Source organism: Lates calcarifer, linkage group LG16_LG22 (assembly GCF_001640805.2).
Source record: "Lates calcarifer isolate ASB-BC8 linkage group LG16_LG22, TLL_Latcal_v3, whole genome shotgun sequence".
NCBI lineage: Eukaryota > Metazoa > Chordata > Actinopteri > Centropomidae > Lates > Lates calcarifer.
Genome location: NC_066848.1, coordinates 10,912,152 through 10,929,491, shown reverse-complemented (window position 1 = coordinate 10,929,491; position 17,340 = coordinate 10,912,152). Strand labels below are relative to the sequence as shown.

The 17,340-nt window shown below is 38.2% G+C and overlaps 1 protein-coding gene across 1 annotated transcript in view; it reads left to right on the top strand.

Annotated features, from left to right (window-relative positions):
- The window catches only part of LOC108897341 (VPS10 domain-containing receptor SorCS1), a 44,925-nt gene extending 37,760 nt beyond the window's left edge, over positions 1–7,165 (top strand). Inside the window, exons 24-27 of the mRNA XM_018696918.2 lie at positions 1,403–1,502; positions 1,957–2,065; positions 3,169–3,323; positions 5,244–7,165. Of these exons, the coding sequence (XP_018552434.1) occupies positions 1,403–1,502; positions 1,957–2,065; positions 3,169–3,323; positions 5,244–5,302 (423 nt within the window). The 3' untranslated portion in view covers positions 5,303–7,165. The remainder of the gene's footprint in view (positions 1–1,402; positions 1,503–1,956; positions 2,066–3,168; positions 3,324–5,243) is intronic.
- The last annotated feature ends 10,175 nt before the right edge of the window (positions 7,166–17,340 follow it).

Sequence of the window (17,340 nt, the reverse complement as noted above, 5' to 3'; positions counted from 1 at the left end):
CTTTATTGCTTAAGTGCTAAATGATTTAATGTTCCCTCGCATGCACCTTGTATTTTAATCCCTCTGAAAGAGTAATGCATAATGTCAACACTAGAGGGCAATGTCTTCCCATGTAAAAGCTCTGAAACTGCATCTGTCAGAGCACTGAAACTCACAGCATTTCAGTACATGGCACCTTTCAGGAGTTCAGGTACTTGCATAAACCTTCAGATAATAATAACACCATAATCAAGCCACCATGCTTCATGGTTGTCATTCTCTTAGACTAAAGTAAGATTCCTGGATCTTCAAAATTGATCTCTTATCATGTTATAAAAAGCTGTTCAATATGTAAACAAAACAATTAAACAGGGTTGTTTTTACAGCACCGGCTAGACAAGCTCATTTATTCCTCATAATGGATAGGACCTCAATGTATCACAAGTAAACATAATTTTGCCAGCTCACAGTCAGTCTTGAACTAAGTTAATAGGTATTTAATTACATTGATGCATCATGTAATTGGCACCATTGAGAAAGAAGACAAACTGGGGCAGGCGGCCTGGATTGGGAATTAAAGAGATGTATTTATCTAAAGCCTGTCTGATTACCTGGCAGAACCTCACAGACAATAGGGTAATAAATCTTCAGTTCACTGTTCTCATCTCCTGTGACTGACTTGCAATGTGGATGCACCGAGTGAGCGTGCGCCCACACATACGCACATGCATGTGTGGTGAGTGTATGTGTGGAGCAGCTTATTAAAATGTGTAATAGATTTACTGACCCTGATATGCCACTAGAACAAAAAGTAATTATTCATACTGTGTAGAGCATTCTAATTTTAACCAGTGGAAAGATTTTAGAAAGAGCTAGATGGAATTAGTGAGGCATGGCTAAGGACTCAAATGGGCTCTGGGAAGGCATTTTGGTCTCTTGTTAAATGACTGCTTCATCTAGGTGTGAAAAGCAGGGGAACCTGAAGTACTTCGGGGAGAAAAATTAAAACAGCCATTTTATGATATTAGGACATACTTTGATTTCCAATAGCTCTGCCTCATTGAACTTTTACATTGGTTAATCACGTTGTCTTGAAAATAGGTATACCAAAGAAATTCCCTGGTGTGATAGAAATAGCAAAAGATTAATTTTTTTTAAATGTCACTGCCACACCATAAGCAGTCTGCCCTTTACCTGATAGGGTTTCCACTGCTATTAAAAGCCTGCTGGGTTTCGGTGCGGTAGGTTTGGCTTTCCGTGTGTCACATCAACATTTGCTCCTCTTTAGAAGGGAGCAAAAATTCTGATTCATAATTCAGGCAGTTGGATGAAATGACTGCGGCTGAAATATTGATGACTGTGGAATATTGCTGTGCAGCCGCTGCTAACGGTGCCTTCTCTGCTCTGTCACTCCTCCTCATAGCTTTCTCAGGTTCTGCTAAGTGCTCTGAACCAAGACCTCATCCAGTTCACACTCAAACCGGGGGTGCAGGTGAACGTGTACGCCACGCGGCTGTCTCCGGGTGAGTCTGCTGCATCTGTCGCAAACCTACCTGGATACACGGCAGTTCATTCCACTTTTGGGCAGAGAGGTGCATTTGAGGTGGTTGTCTCTTACTGGAGGCCACACTTTGTGCAATTTTCCCAGTTTGGAGATAAGAAGGAATAGTGGGTTAACAAGCAAACAAACTAGTCTTTATCCACGTTTTAATACATGTACCCAGACTCCCTAGAGAGCAGTATTGATGAGTGGGGGTGAGTGGATTATCTTGATAAAATAAACTAAACCATGAAGAAAAATATAGTGTTGATTGGACATAAGCAAATATTGTCAGCAAAACAATACAGTAGTGATTCTCCACTGTTTAGTTGTAGGAATACTATCTACTTTGTATTCATATAACATCAAATGCTGCTTTTGTTCTCATTCAGCCTGTATGTGCACTAATTTTCTCTTTCATTCTTTCTCCTTCAAAGCTCCTCTTGTGGACAGCAGTGATAGCGGCCACAGCGGCACTGCAGTCATCATGCTCGTTTCAGTCGTACTGATGGGCTTGGCCATCTTTGTAATATATAAATTTAAAAGGTACAGTATACTGGATACAATGAATTGTAATCATATATAGAGCGCTGTCAAGGGGAGTACTGGATATCTTCACATAGATAGAATATGTGAAAATGAATCCTCAGACTTTCAGCCCCACATCATTGCACATATCTGCAATAAGATAGATATTATTGTTGTTTTATTTGTGTGTGTTTGCATAATGGGCATATTTAGAGTCGGCCCCATTACCTACAAGCAAGCACCTCACTGCTGAACTCCTGAAACTTTCCAGAAGTATTCAGACTCCATATATCTCTGAGTTATGGACACCCGCAGCACAATAATAGCTTGAGGAATAAGACAATTCCCCTCTGTCTCAATCTGCAGAATATTACAGGGAATGACAGTCTAATCAATTCTCCCAAAGTGCTGAATGGGTGTCAGAGTCCTGCAGTTATCAATATTCATCTATCTGACAATGTGAGGGTTGACCTTTTGGAAATGCTAAACACAGCCATTCAAGGTGAGGCATACTCTGCAAAATGGCAGGAAAGGTTGAGGAGATAAGTCCTGAGACAACATATATTATACAGTGAGGGACATACAGTAAATAGCATCCTCTGCTGCCAGTAATCCCATGCCAATCACAGGAGAATGGTTCATTTCCTCAGTAGTTTGCAGAATTTTTCTCATTATAAAGTAAAACGTTACTTAAAACTTTAACTTTTAGGATCATAATTACTACATTAAGAAATCAACTTTGAGTTTCTAAATCTGCCTCAAATGTCAAAGCACCAGCTGCAGCACAAAATCACAAGGGGAGAATCTGAAATTAGAAATGCAAGATGTTAGTTTTAAGCAGAATTGGGGGTGTATCTGAGGGGATGAAAAATTGATTGAAAACTGAGGTGAACAATATGAAAGTGAGAGAGCAATGCCCAGTGGAATGCAAAATGCCCTACTTTCGAGCTTTCAAGCAATCCTCTCCCATCCTTAACAGTTAAAAATAGTGTGTGACACATTATGCTTAGTGAAAGCATTAGTGAAACAGACCTGATGCCAGGTTTCCATTAACTTGCCCTTTTTTTCTTCTTAAATCTTCTCCCAACCCTACCCTACCCCCCACTCTGCACAACCTACAGGAAGATCCCAGGCATCAACACATACACAGCCGAGCAGCCTGACAAAGAACAAGAGGTCATCCCGACGGTGACCTCCATAGCAGTCCCAAACCCTGAGGGGGACAAACTGACCTCACTGGATCATGTGGATGTACAGTTGGACTCGAAAAGTAGAGGTATTAGTGTGTCGAATAATGTGTCCATTTCTTCCTTAAAGCTACTGCACAATGCACAGGGTTTATTCAGGTTATTTTCAGACTCTTATGCTGGACAGTGAAAGTCTGTTGTTAATGTATTGTTGGATTGACTTTTAAAAGAGGCTGGTAAACACTACTTGCATTGAATGTATCAGTTTTCATAGCAACAAATGAGGCCAGCTTCCAAAGTGACCAAAATGTTGGTCGTAAAAACTGCAGAATCACTTAAAGGGTCAATTCAGCTCAAATGACAAAAAATCTTTTTTTAAATTACATTTAGTGGTATCTAGTAGTAGTGGTTTTGTTTGCTAGTTTTGAGATATCAGTCTCTGTGATGTCTGCTGCTACACCAACACAATGGAGCCAGATGGAATCTCATTAGCTGTTGGAAAAAAAAAATCACATTTAGAAAATTCAATATCAACATGTCTTTCCCAGAACCGTTTCCCTATTACTCTGAGTAATCCACAGAATACAATGTGAATGGTTTTTACTGGAACTATTCCTTAAGTAGAAAGTAGTTCCTCAAACTGTACATAGTGACACCTGTGAGGAGTAAAACTGCAAAAGTATGGTTGGGTGAATTTTTACTCCAGCCTCCATTCACTTAAATTGAAGTTAGTTTGCTTAAAAAATTCATGCTTCTCCTGTTTCTCTGCAAATTCCAGGCCAGCTCCAGCAGACTCTTGGGTCAGAGTTTACCTTTGTTGAACTTTTCCTTGCAAATTTGCAGAAACAGTGATGCTGTGTGTGTGTGAGAGAGAGAGTAGACTCAGATGGCTATTCACATTGCAAACATTTAAGTTAACTCGCTACTGGGTGGAGGCAGAGGAGATCAGGATAACTTTCTCCTGATACCTATTGTACAATTCGCTCAAAGTTTTGCACATAAACATACCCTCAGTTGCCAGTTTATTAGGCACACCTAATTAAAATGAATTCAGATTAACACGTGCACAGACTATATTACAGTGTGTGTTACAAGGAAATAAAAACTAGCAATGTGCCATGAACTTGTATAGCACAGTACTACACTACCAGACTACAAACTGCAGCATCACTATTATAAACCACTTACAGCTGATGATCTCTCTGCTCATATGCATTCATTACCATACCAGAATGGTGACATTCACATCCTTTTTGGGGCTGAGTGAGGAGCAGTTTGATTGAACAGAAGGCAAATGTGACTGTACCTTAACCAGAACATTGTTACTGGAAAGACATGTTGCTGTTGATTTTTTTAGATCTAGTTCTTGCACCACAAACAACATTTGGGTCAGTCTCCTTTGTGCTTGAGTTGTGGCTGTGCAGAAAAATAAAACTATCTGCATAGTCAGATACCACATTTGTGTGAACTGACCCTTTAGTACAGCAGTGAAAGTTGTGGCAAAAGCTCTGACAGTGCATTAAATACTGCACCTGCATAGAGGAACAGTGGCCATAAGTTGAAGCTGACAGGAAGTGATATCTGATATTCTGTTATTGATAAGTGCTGATGCAACTCTTCCTCCCCCTGTGTTATCATATGAGTTGCCAAGATAAGATACAGTTTTTATTACATGCCATATATTGACATATTTGCCAACCTGAGTTTGACACAGCGAGGTATTAGTATTCAAAAGTGAGTGAGGCACAATCAAGTGCACGCTAAAGTGATGAAATGTCTAGGTGAATTATTTGACCCAATAAAATAATTAGTGCTTCAGGAAAGTAGCAGAGTGGTGAAAGCATTTTCATCAAGAAATATCTATGAGGTTCCAGTTGATTTACCTCTACCCATAGCTAAACAATCGACCCATCCAAGATAAATGTGTTTGCCTGCAAAAATACAGCCGCATGCAAATAGCTACATAAAATTCCTCCTCTGTCTTTTTCCTTTCTTTCCTCCCTTGCCAGGCTACCTGCCATCTCACACAGACATCAAGCTCTCTGATGAAGCGCCCCATGTGTTTTAATGTTGAGAGTCTATGACCGACTCAAAAGCAATACATCTTCTTTGGCAGTTACTTCCAGCAAGCTATGAAACCACGGTCACAATGAATGGTCTCGAGTGTTTTGCTACCCATGCATGGATGGACCAGTTCACACTGTGCTGCCTAATCCCTCTGAGGAGACTGTACAGATTTATACTTGCGTCTTGAAAAAGGAACACTTTTTGACTGAAAATACTTGTATTTTTGCAAGGACATTGATCTTTTTATGTAAATAATGTACATCCATAATGGAAGAAGTAAAAGTTATTTGTCTCAGCTGGTTACAGCTGCGTCTGCTCAAATATGAAAATATCAAACAGCGGAACAGAAGTGATGTGTTATAATATCTCAAAATATGCTTCTATTTCTGTTCTTTGGGCTTGTGTTTGTGAAGTTTACTTTGTTTAACTATGTGGAAATAGCTTATCTGCGTAAGACAGTGAGGGAAGCAGATTCATTAAGCTCTGTACAATCAGTAAATCTTATCACCAGATTCTCATCAAATGAAAGCTTGCAATATCCAGGAGATGAAGGAGGGCTTCTAGTTCCAGATCAGTGTATTCCATCAAGTCTGTCTCTTTGCCACTCAAAATGTTATATGTGTCAAAACAAATAAGAACAGAAGATTAAAGTGGATATACCAGACAGGTATATACAGTAGATGAGAAACTGAGCAATCCCTCTTGTTAAGGAGGCTTAAATAAGTCATTTTAGAGACACTGGAATGACTGCTAGCATCATAAATGTTAAACCCTACTTTAAAACAGATTATACACAAATCTTCTCATTTAAATCATGCATATAGATTGTTATTGTTTTACAGTCAATTTGACTGTTAAACAATGCAATGACATTTATACTTGAGCTTCATATTTATTGCAGTAAAAAGTGCCACATTTGTGTTTTAACTAATTAATTATTAGTTCAAGATTTATTTGCTGCTAGATTTACAACTGCACATGTAAAAGACTCCTTGACACAGTTACAAAACATTTTCAATTAATTATGTTTTTGTTGTTTTTCTTTGAACTGATTTCACTGTGAAGGTTGTGGTGCCATCTTAAAGGTAAAGTACAACGCTGAAACTACTCCTATACCTTTTATTTATTCTTGACTGTTTATATCGACCATGATAATACCAGCATCTCCACATGGCATTTCCTCAGTTTACAGTGAAGCAAGAGGAGCCTGCAGTCTGTTCTAGGTTTGCCCCCAAGGACTCAGCGGACAAAAGGCTGCAGATTTGTTCATCTCCTTCGCTGCGAGGGACACGCAGATAGAGAAGACGTATCTCCTGTCAACAAGGCTCAGCCTACGCACAGAGCTTTGGTCAGCTGCTGTCTCTTTGGGATAAGTACTGAAGTTCTTCTTCATCAAACTTTTCTTTTTAAGTGTTGTCAGCATCATATGTCAGTAAGACAAATTGACTAGAGGCTTCTCCATACTTCTTCCCTCCAATCCTCCGATTGAGCCTGAAGCATAAATAAACTTGTACTCATCAGACGAACTCTCTCTCTCTCTCTACACCGATCATCAGAAGAGTTTTATTTTGTGCTTGGTATTTATTTAACCAAATTTTCTGTTGTCCCACTAATCAACCTGTGAATACAATTGTGAACATATTTGCATGATGTTTTTTTCCTCTTTCAAGGTACTTAAAATATGTCTTAATTAGGAGAAAATGAAATGTGAAATGTGAACTGCAGTATTTTCTGTTTCTCAAAAGGCTAGGCAACTCATTCATTACAAGTGACGTGATTATTCAGTGGGTTGTTACTGTGTTTTTTCCATTTGATCTTGCAGAAGTAACCATGGTTGCGGAATAAAGCAGAAACACAACATTAATGCAGTGTGGCTGGTTGTTAAACTCATTTTTAAAAGCAGAAATAGCTTGTTTTTGCTGTCTTTGATCTGTTACAATCCATGTAGGGGCAAAACTACTGTATGTGCTCCACCTCAGCTCACTGTGAGTCTGTCACAAATTGGGAGTTTTGATCGACGAGCACTCTCACTTTGTCAAATTTCCTGCTTTTTCTGCTTTGTCTCTAACAAGTGTTGTTTAGCATGCCCAAAGTTTCAGTGCAGCCATTTGCATGATACAATGGGGCTGAGCAGGAGGACAGCAAAAAGCACCAAGTAGCCTGGAGTGATTCTAATGGGCTAGTTCCTTGGCTCTCCCACTGTGCTACAAATTAATTATCTCCTCTCCAGGAAATCGACACACATGCGCACACGCACACACAATCAAGGAAGATTTTCCCAGTCTGGGTAGCACCTTGAATGAAAAATGTCCCTCAACAATAACCCACAGCAATATTGTGTTAGCCACAGTGTGAAATTGATGAGCATGTTTCCTTTCATTGAGTGCTACATTACAGTGTCTGGCTGCCAGCGAATCATCCATTAGTGATTGTCACCGTTCAATTTGATTGTGCGCCGCTGAACATCCCAGGGCAGTTAGAGAAAGGCCTTGGTGTTAATTCAGACTGAGAGCAGGAGCGAGAATAAGACTCTCGGGGCGCTGATGGCTGTTGGAGTGATGAAGATTGGTGCGTGATATGAAGCTGTTGAAGTGGCAAACAAAATGCAAAACAGAGGAACAAGGGCCTTGTTGCTGTGGTTTTGTGTGTGAAGAGTTATTTCAGCCAATCAGCCACACCGTTCTGTCCTCAAACCTCAGTGTCTCTGCCATTTTAATGTGCAAGACTTTAAAAAAAAAACCTGAGGATGGAGAAGGAGTAATACTAATGCCAATAGTTCTTCTTTACAAAATCACCTGTTTCTCATCACTTGACTACAGCCTCAGTAATTGTTCCCATTAAACAGGAACCATCTGTAAATGACAGCTTGAGTGATAGAGTGATGGAGGGTAAAATGAAGCTCAGTCTAAGTGTCAGATAACACATGGGTGTTATCACACTTCTTCCCATTAAAGCCGACTTCAGAGTTTCTTTGGGATCATTAAAAGCGGTATGCTGAGACTGATGCACTGTCTGCTACAAGACACCTGTGTTTCAGATAAGACTGTGGCAGTGTTGTAAAAACAAAGCCTCATGAGCCCATTTTTTTTTCAGGTTTATAGTCATGACAATACAGTCATTTCTCATTCACTGGCAGCCAAACGATCTGTCTTTTTCTGGGGGGAAAAAGTCTCAACACATTACACAAACACAAACAGAAGGGCAGGACAACTATTCTTGTTTGTTACTGGACAGACCACAGGTCAATAATTTGTTTGCGTATGGCGTCATCAAAATGAAGCTGGAAGGCATTAAGTTATTTACATGAGAGGGCTACTACAGGGTCTCAGTAATGCCTAGGGTTTGCCTTGTTTATTGTTGCTTAAATCGATCAAACCAAGAAATCACAAGCAGCTTCTATTGAGTGACAAAAGTTGTTATATTATTGTTTATGAGGAGGAAAAAGCAAGAAATTGAAAAACGGTTGGAGTGAGTGGGGTCGGATAGGCCTAAAGTTCATCTGTGCAGTGACCACCTCGTCAAAGGTAACATGACTTATGTGGCTATGTTTATGTAGTTAACTGTTTCCTTATTGGTACAAATGTTTAACTTCAGTTTTGTTGTTTTCTTTAGGCTGCCCGAGTGCTTTAAACAACATTGTGTCTGCTGCTAGTGAACTACGGTTATCAGAGAGTTGAGCCCACATTGGATGCACTGACGGCGTATACGAGAGTAGAGGATTAAGTCCAGAGACGATCAACAAAGACACACAAATGGCGAGGAGGCCTTGCTGGACCTCCATGAGTCAGCTGAGAATCCAGGGCCAGATGACATCACTGAGATGTTACATGATCGACAAGGTAAATTAATTATATTAAAAAGTGTAGCTACTAGTCAGTATCTTATATTATTGTTGGATAATGTGATTCTGACAACAAATAATGTATGTAAACTTTTAATTAAGTTCTTGGCAGCAGTGGAAGAAGTATTCAGTTCACTAAAGGTATCAATACAGCAATGTAAAAACAATCCATTTCAAGTAGAAGTCCTACTTCAGTAAAAGTACATAAGTATTAGCAGCAACGTAATTAAAGTATTAAAGTAAAATTACTAGTTTGGTCCCTCTGACTAATATATTTTTATATATGAGATCAATAGATGATTAATATTGAAGCATCAGTTTATAAGCAGCATGTTACTGTTGTAGCTGCTGGAGGTGGAGCTGGTTTGAACAATAATCCAAGGGGTTGTGAGATGATTTATTGGAGAGAAATCACAAATCTGTTTTCAGTTTTTAGACCTTTTCTCAATTATTCATTTGTGAGATATTGGATTATTTGAACACTTTTTGAAATGAAATTGTGTGAGAAATTTGGAGTGGAAAATCATTATGTTGTGAAGCTTTTAACAAAAATGTCAGACATTCGAAATGTGACCCCGACTACGCACTGCTTTTGTGAGACGTAAGAGACCCAAAAGTTTGAAAACCACTGGTTTAATCTTTAACAGTGTGTTGTATTTAAATCAAACTAACTCATTGAGGCAGTGGTATTCCCACAACTCCCTTGTTCTGCTGGGTAGAATTACTATTTTTGTCAATGGAGTCTGGTAGCAATATATACAGTGATGGATACTATATAAAAATACATAGTGATGATTCTGGTTAATCAAAAAAGATCTTATTCTTAAATAAAAAGTCTATCTCTGTAGGAATTCTACCCACAGTGCTGTCAGACATAATCTGAATTTGTCAGTGGCAAGAACAAACATTTTAGTGGTCTTATTTTGACACAGACAAATGCATTGTTTGTTTTGCATTGCAGCAGCTGTTTGCAGTTACCAGGTATACAATTCATGCTCACTTTGGCACTGATTTTGTCCCTTTCAATCATTTCAACACAAATACACAGGAATATAAGTTTCAAAAATACCAGGTTCACCACAGTCGAGACAAGGCATTTAAGGTTTAAATTAGGATATAGGTATAGGCATAAGTTAAGGGTTAAGCATAGGGGTTAAATTAATAGTCGAAATTTAAACCATTGAACCATAATAATATTGCCTACAATACTGACCCATTCCATAGGTTCTCAATTCAGCATTAAATATTTAATTAACCATTCATTTTTGCTTGTTGTTTCTGTGCACCGTTTACAGTTACTGATGCTGTGTCTCTATGTGTGTGTGTGTATGTAAAGCATGTGTATCTGTATAGCGTCACAGGAAATTCTGCCGTTGTTGGCTTCCTGTCGCCATTGTCGATGAAGCGCAGAGAGGTGGAGAAATGAAGTCGGAAAACAGATTTAAATCAGCGTTTGAACCGTTGTCCCGGTTTGTCAGTACTGTGAGAACACGTAATTACCGAAGAAGCGTGGATGGTAAAACAAGCTTTGAAGCTAATTTTTGTCGGACATGAGTGAGGCTGGATGCTGAACACACGCGAAGGTAAGGCTAAGGAGCTAACTAGCTAGCGGCTAGCGTTAGCGGCGAATGTTAACATTAGTCTTCTTTTTTTAAAGTTTTTATCGCGTGGGTAAGAGTCATAGACTGTATATAAAGATGAGGTAAGAGTGTGTTTGTGTTTCCATGACTGAGGCATCCCTGACATGAGTTGTGGACCCCAACGTGAACGGGTGAAAATCCAAGGGGCTCTTGATAGTCTGTTTAAATCCCCGTTGTAATTGTTAAGTCACTTTACCGACATATTGCATCTCTTTGTAATTTTGTGTTCCATCCTGGTCATTTTAACTCAGTTTATAGCAGTCTTTCGTGTCGTTGTCATCGTTTTGTGTCTATTTGTAGTTATTTTGTGTTATATTGCGTTTGTACCTGGCTGCTTTATACCTGCATGTCAGCGTTAACAGCAGCAAATTTGAGGTGATGCCACGGCTGCACCCTTTGACGAGAACCCAAGCTTTTGGCAGCTGTTAATCACAAAGGCGTTAACAGTATACTGACTGAGTTTGAAGTTGATATGATTAAATCTCTAGGAGGAGTTCGCTCAAATATAATGTCCCCAAATGGCGAAAATTTAGCCAAATGTGTGTATTCAAGTGAAAATGGCCGACTACCTGTTGGTTTGAGGTCATGACAGCCGGAGACTCTTTGTACATCTGGGCATATGTGGTCCAAATTTCGGCCACGTATGACAAACTAAGCCCGATGCAGGATCACCCTTGAATGTTGCCTTTGCAGGCTTCGTTCTCAGGCCCTAATAATCTGAGCAATTCCATAAGAAAAGTAATATATAATAATAAAGGTAATCTAATATTAGAGGTAACAGCAAAAGTAATCTGTAATGTAAAAGCAATGCAGAAGTAATAGTGATCCAAAATACAAGGAAAAATGTCATGTTATCGTAAGACATCAAAAATGTCATAGTATAGTAAAGCATCAAATGTCAAAAAATGCCATAGTATAGTAAAGCATAAAATGTTTTGTTAAATGCTCTATTTCAGCTGTAATGTTTAATATTTTTCTGTGTTTTCATGGTTAAACTGTTGATGAGGAATAGGTAGTAGTGTATTGATCATTTTCCTTCATATTTTTCTCTTTAATCTCCTCCAGGTGTCACCACTTTATCCAGGACATCGTCCACAATCGCAGAGACATGGTCCATGATCGGAGAGACATTGTTGAGGATGAGGGAGACATCGTCCACGATCAGAGACATTGTCTATGATCGCAGAGACCTTGTCAAAGATGAGAGAGACGTTGTCCGTGATCAGAGACATTGTCCATGCTTCGTAGAGACCTTGCGATAGAATCGGCGGAGACGGGGGTCACCGATTTGACGGCATTGCCCGCGATCAGGGACATTGTCAATGACCACAGAGACACCGTCTATGATCTCAGAGACATCGTCCACGATCACAAAGACATAGTCCACGATCGCAGAGACATTGTCCATAATCTCAGAGACATTGTCCGCGATCACAGAGACGTAGTCCACGATCACAGAGATGTAGTCCAAGATCACAGAGAGTCTTCGTACAATGAAGAAGTTTTTTCAGACCAAAACAGAGGCCTACAGGTAATTCACAAACAGCTTTACATCAACTGTCCAACACAGAGCACTGTTTAGTAAGGCATCAAAAATGGTCAAAAAATGTCAGAGTATATTAAGGCATCAAAAACTGTCATAGTATAGTAAGGCATCAAAAACAGCCAAAAGTGTCATAGTATCATAAGAGGTCAAAGAAGGCCAAAAAATGTCATAGTATAGGGAGGCATCCAAAACCCTTAAAAAATGGTCAATAAATGTCATAGTATAGTAAGGAGTCAAAAACCACCAAAAAATGCCATAGTATAGTGAAGCATAAAATGTTTTGTTAAATGCTCTATTTCAGCTGTAATGTTTAATATTTTTCTGTGTTTTCATGGTTAAACTGTTGATGAGGAATAGGTAGTAGTGTATTGATCATTTTCCTTCATATTTTTCTCTTTAATCTCCTCCAGGTGTCACCACTTTGTCCAGGACATCGTCCACAATCGCAGAGACATGGTCCATGATCGGAGAGACATTGTTGAGGATGAGGGAGACATCGTCCACGATCAGAGACATTGTCTATGATCGCAGAGACCTTGTCAAAGATGAGAGAGACGTTGTCCGTGATCAGAGACATTGTCCATGCTTCGTAGAGACCTTGCGATAGAATCGGCGGAGACGGGGGTCACCGATTTGACGGCATTGCCCGCGATCAGGGACATTGTCAATGACCACAGAGACACCGTCTATGATCTCAGAGACATCGTCCACGATCACAAAGACATAGTCCACGATCGCAGAGACATTGTCCATAATCTCAGAGGCATTGTCCGCGATCCCAGAGACGTAGTCCACGATCACAGAGATGTAGTCCAAGATCACAGAGAGTCTTCATACAATGAAGAAGTTCTTTCAGCCCAAGACAGAGGCCTACAGGTAATTCACAAACAGCTTTACATCAACTGTCCAACACAGAGCACTGTTTAGTAAGGCATCAAAAATGGTCAAAAAATGTCAAAGTATATTAAGGCGTCAAAAACTGTCATAGTATAGTAAGGCATCAAAAACAGCCAGCCAGTGTCATAGTATTATAAGGGGTCAAAGAAGGCCAAAAAATGTCATAGTATAAGGAGGAATCCAAAACCCTTAAAAAATGTCATAGTATAGTAATGCATGAAGACTGGTCAAAAAATGTAAGGGGTCCAAAATGGTCAAAAAATATCATAGTACAGTAATGAGTCAAAAAACACCAAAAAATGTCATAGTATAGTCAGGTATCAAAAACTGTCATAGCATAGTAAGGCATTAAAAAATGTCATAGAATAGGAAGGCGTCAAAAAATGTCATAGTATAGCAAGGCATCAAAAACTGTCAAAAAATGTCATAGTATAGTAAAGCATCAAAAAATGTCATAGTATATTAAGGCATCAAAAACTGTCATAGAATAGGAAGGTGTCAAAAAATGTCATAGAATAGGAAGGTGTCAAAAAATGTCATAGTATAGCAAGGCATCAAGAAATGTCATAGAATAGGAAGGTGTCAAAAAATGTCATAGTATAGCAAGGCATCAAAAACTGTCAAAAAATGTCATAGTATAGTAAGGCGTCAAAAAATGTCAAAAAAATATCATGGTATATTAAGGCATCAAAAACTGTCATAGTATAGTAAGGCATCAAAAACAGCCAAAGGTGTCATAGAATCATAAGAGGTCAAAGAAGGCCAAAAAATGTCATAGTTAGGGAGGCATCCAAAACCATTAAAAAATGTCATAGTATAATAAGGCATGAAAAATGGTCAATAAATGTCATAGTATAGGAAGGGGTCAAAAACCACCAAAAAATGCCATAGTATAGTAAAGCATAAAATGTTTTGTTAAATGCTCTATTTCAGCTGTAATGTTTAATATTTTTCTGTGTTTTCATGGTTAAACTGTTGATGAGGAATAGGTAGTAGTGTATTGATCATTGTCCTTCATATTTTTCTCTTTGATCTCCTCCAGGTGTCACCACTTTGTCCAGAGCATCATCCACAATCGCAGAGACATGGTCCATGATCGGAGAGACATTGTTGAGGATGAGGGAGACATCGTCCACGATCAGAGACATTGTCTATGATCGCAGAGACCTTGTCAAAGATGAGAGAGACGTTGTCCGTGATCAGAGACATTGTCCATGCTTCGTAGAGACCTTGCGATAGAATCGGCGGAGACGGGGGTCACCGATTTGACGGCATTGCCCGCGATCAGGGACATTGTCAATGACCACAGAGACACCGTCTATGATCTCAGAGACATCGTCCACGATCACAAAGACATAGTCCATGATCGCAGAGACATTGTCCATAATCTCAGAGACATTGTCCGCGATCACAGAGACACTGTCCGCGATCTCAGAGACGTAGTCCACGATCACAGAGAGTCTTCGTACAATGAAGAAGTTTTTTCAGACCAAGACAGAGGCCTCCAGGTAATTCACAAACAGCTTTACATCAACTGTCCAACACAGAGCACTGTTTAGTAAGGCATCAAAAATGGTCAAAAAATGTCAAAGTATATTAAGGCGTCAAAAACTGTCATAGTATAGTAAGGCATCAAAAACAGCCAGCCAGTGTCATAGTATCATAAAGGGTCAAAGAAGGCGAAAAAATGTCATAGTATAAGGAGGAATCCAAAACCATTAAAAAATGTCATAGTATAGTAAGGAATGAAGAATGGTCAAAAAATGTAAGGGGTCAAAAAATATCATAGTATAGTAATGAGTCAAAAAACACCAAAAAATGTCATAGTATAGTCAGGCATCAAAAAATGTCACAGTATAGTCAGGCATCAAAAAATGTCATAGTATATTAAGGCATCAAAAAATATAGAATAGGAAGGTGTCAAAAAATGTCATAGCATAGTAAGGCATTAAAAAATGTCATAGAATAGGAAGGTGTCAAAAAATGTCATAGCATAGTAAGGCATTAAAAAATGTCATAGAATAGGAAGGCGTCAAAAAATGTCATAGTATGGCAAGGCATCAAAAACTGTCAAAAAATGTCATAGTATAGTAAGGCATCAAAAAATGTCATAGTATAGTAAGGCATCAAAAAATGTCATAGTATAGTAAGGCGTCAAAAAATGTCAAAAAATATCATGGTATAGGAAGGTGTCAAAAATAAGCTGTTAAAAACTGTCAAAAAACGTCATAGTATAGGAAAGCGTCAAAGAATGTCATAGTATAGGGGTGCCCTCATAGCCGAATGGTTAGGGCGTGTACCATGTGGGCCCTAGTGGTCTAAGCAGGCGGACCCTGGTTCGACTTGTGATCCGGCCTGACCTTTACTGCATGTCATTCCCCCACTCTCTCCCTGTTTCCTGTCTTTCTCCCTGTCCTATAAATAAAGGCAAAAAAGCCCCAAAAAATACTAAAAAAAATTTGTCATAGTATAGTAAAGCATCAAAAAATGTCATAGTATAGTAAGGCATTGAAAACTGTCAAAAAATGTCACAGTATAGTAAGGCATCAAAAACTGACAAAAAATATCATACTATAGTAAGGCATCGAAAAATGTCATAGTATAGCATGGTGTCAAAAAATGTCATAGTATAGTAAGGCGTCAAAAACTTTCATAGTATAGGAAGGTGTCAAAAAATATCATTGTATTGTAAGCTGTTAAAAACTGTCAAAAAATGTTGTAGTATAGCAAGGCATCAAAAAATGTCACAGTATATTAAGGCATCAAAAAATGTCAGAATAGGAAGGCGTCAAAAACTGTCAAAAAATGTCATAGTATAGTAAGGAGTCAAAAAATAACAGTATAGGAAGGTGTCAAAAAATATCATAGTATTGTAAGCTGTTAAAAACTGTCAAAAAATGTCATAGTATAGGAAGGCGTCAAAAACTGTCAAAAAATGTCACAGTATAGTAAGGCATCGAAAAATGTCAAAAAATATCATAGTATAGCAAGGCATCAAAAAATGTCATAGTATAGTAAGGCATTGAAAACTGTCAAAAAATGTCAAAAAATATCATAGTATAGGAAGGTGTCAAAAAATATCATTGTATTGTAAGCTGTTAAAAACTGTCAAAAAATGTTGTAGTATAGCAAGGCATCAAAAACTGACAAAAAATATCATACTATAGTAAGGCATCAAAAAATGTCATAGTATAGTCAGGCGTCAAAAACTTTCATAGTATAGAAAGGCATCAAAAAATGTCATAGAATAGCAAGGCATAAAAAAAATGTCATAGTATAGTAAGGAGTCAAAAACCACCAAAAAATGTCATAGTATAGCAAGGCGTCAAAAAATGTCATAGTATAGCAAGGCATCAAGAACTGTCAAAAAATGTCATAGTATAGTAAGGTGTCAAAAACTGACAAAAAATATCATACTATAGTAAGGCATCGAAAAATGTCATAGTATAGCATGGTGTCAAAAAATGTCATAGTATAGTAAGGTGTCAAAAAATAACAGTATAGGAAGGTGTCAAAAAATATAGTATTGTAAGCTGTTAAAAACTGTCAAAAAATGTCATAGTATAGGAAGGCATCAAAAACTGACAAAAAATATCATACTATAGTAAGGCATCGAAAAATGTCATAGTATAGTCAGGCGTCAAAAACTTTCATAGTATAGAAATGTATCAAAAAACGTCACAGTATATTAAGGCATCAAAAAATGTCATAGAATAGGAAGGCGTCAAAAAATGTCATAGTATAGTAAGGAGTCAAAAACCATCAAAAAATGTCATAGTATTGTAAGCTGTTAAAAACTGTCAAAAAATGTAGTATAGCAAGGCATCAAAAACTGACAAAAAATGTCATAGTATAGCAAGGTGTCAAAAAATAACAGTATAGGAAGGTGTCAAAAAATATCATAGTATTGTAAGCTGTTAAAAACTGTCAAAAAATGTCATAGTATAGGAAGGCGTCAAAAACTGTCAAAAAATGTCACAGTATAGTAAGGCATCAAAAACTGACAAAAAATATCATACTATAGTAAGGCATCGAAAAATGTCATAGTATAGCATGGTGTCAAAAAATGTCATAGTATAGTAAGGCGTCAAAAAATATCATAGTATAGGAAGGTG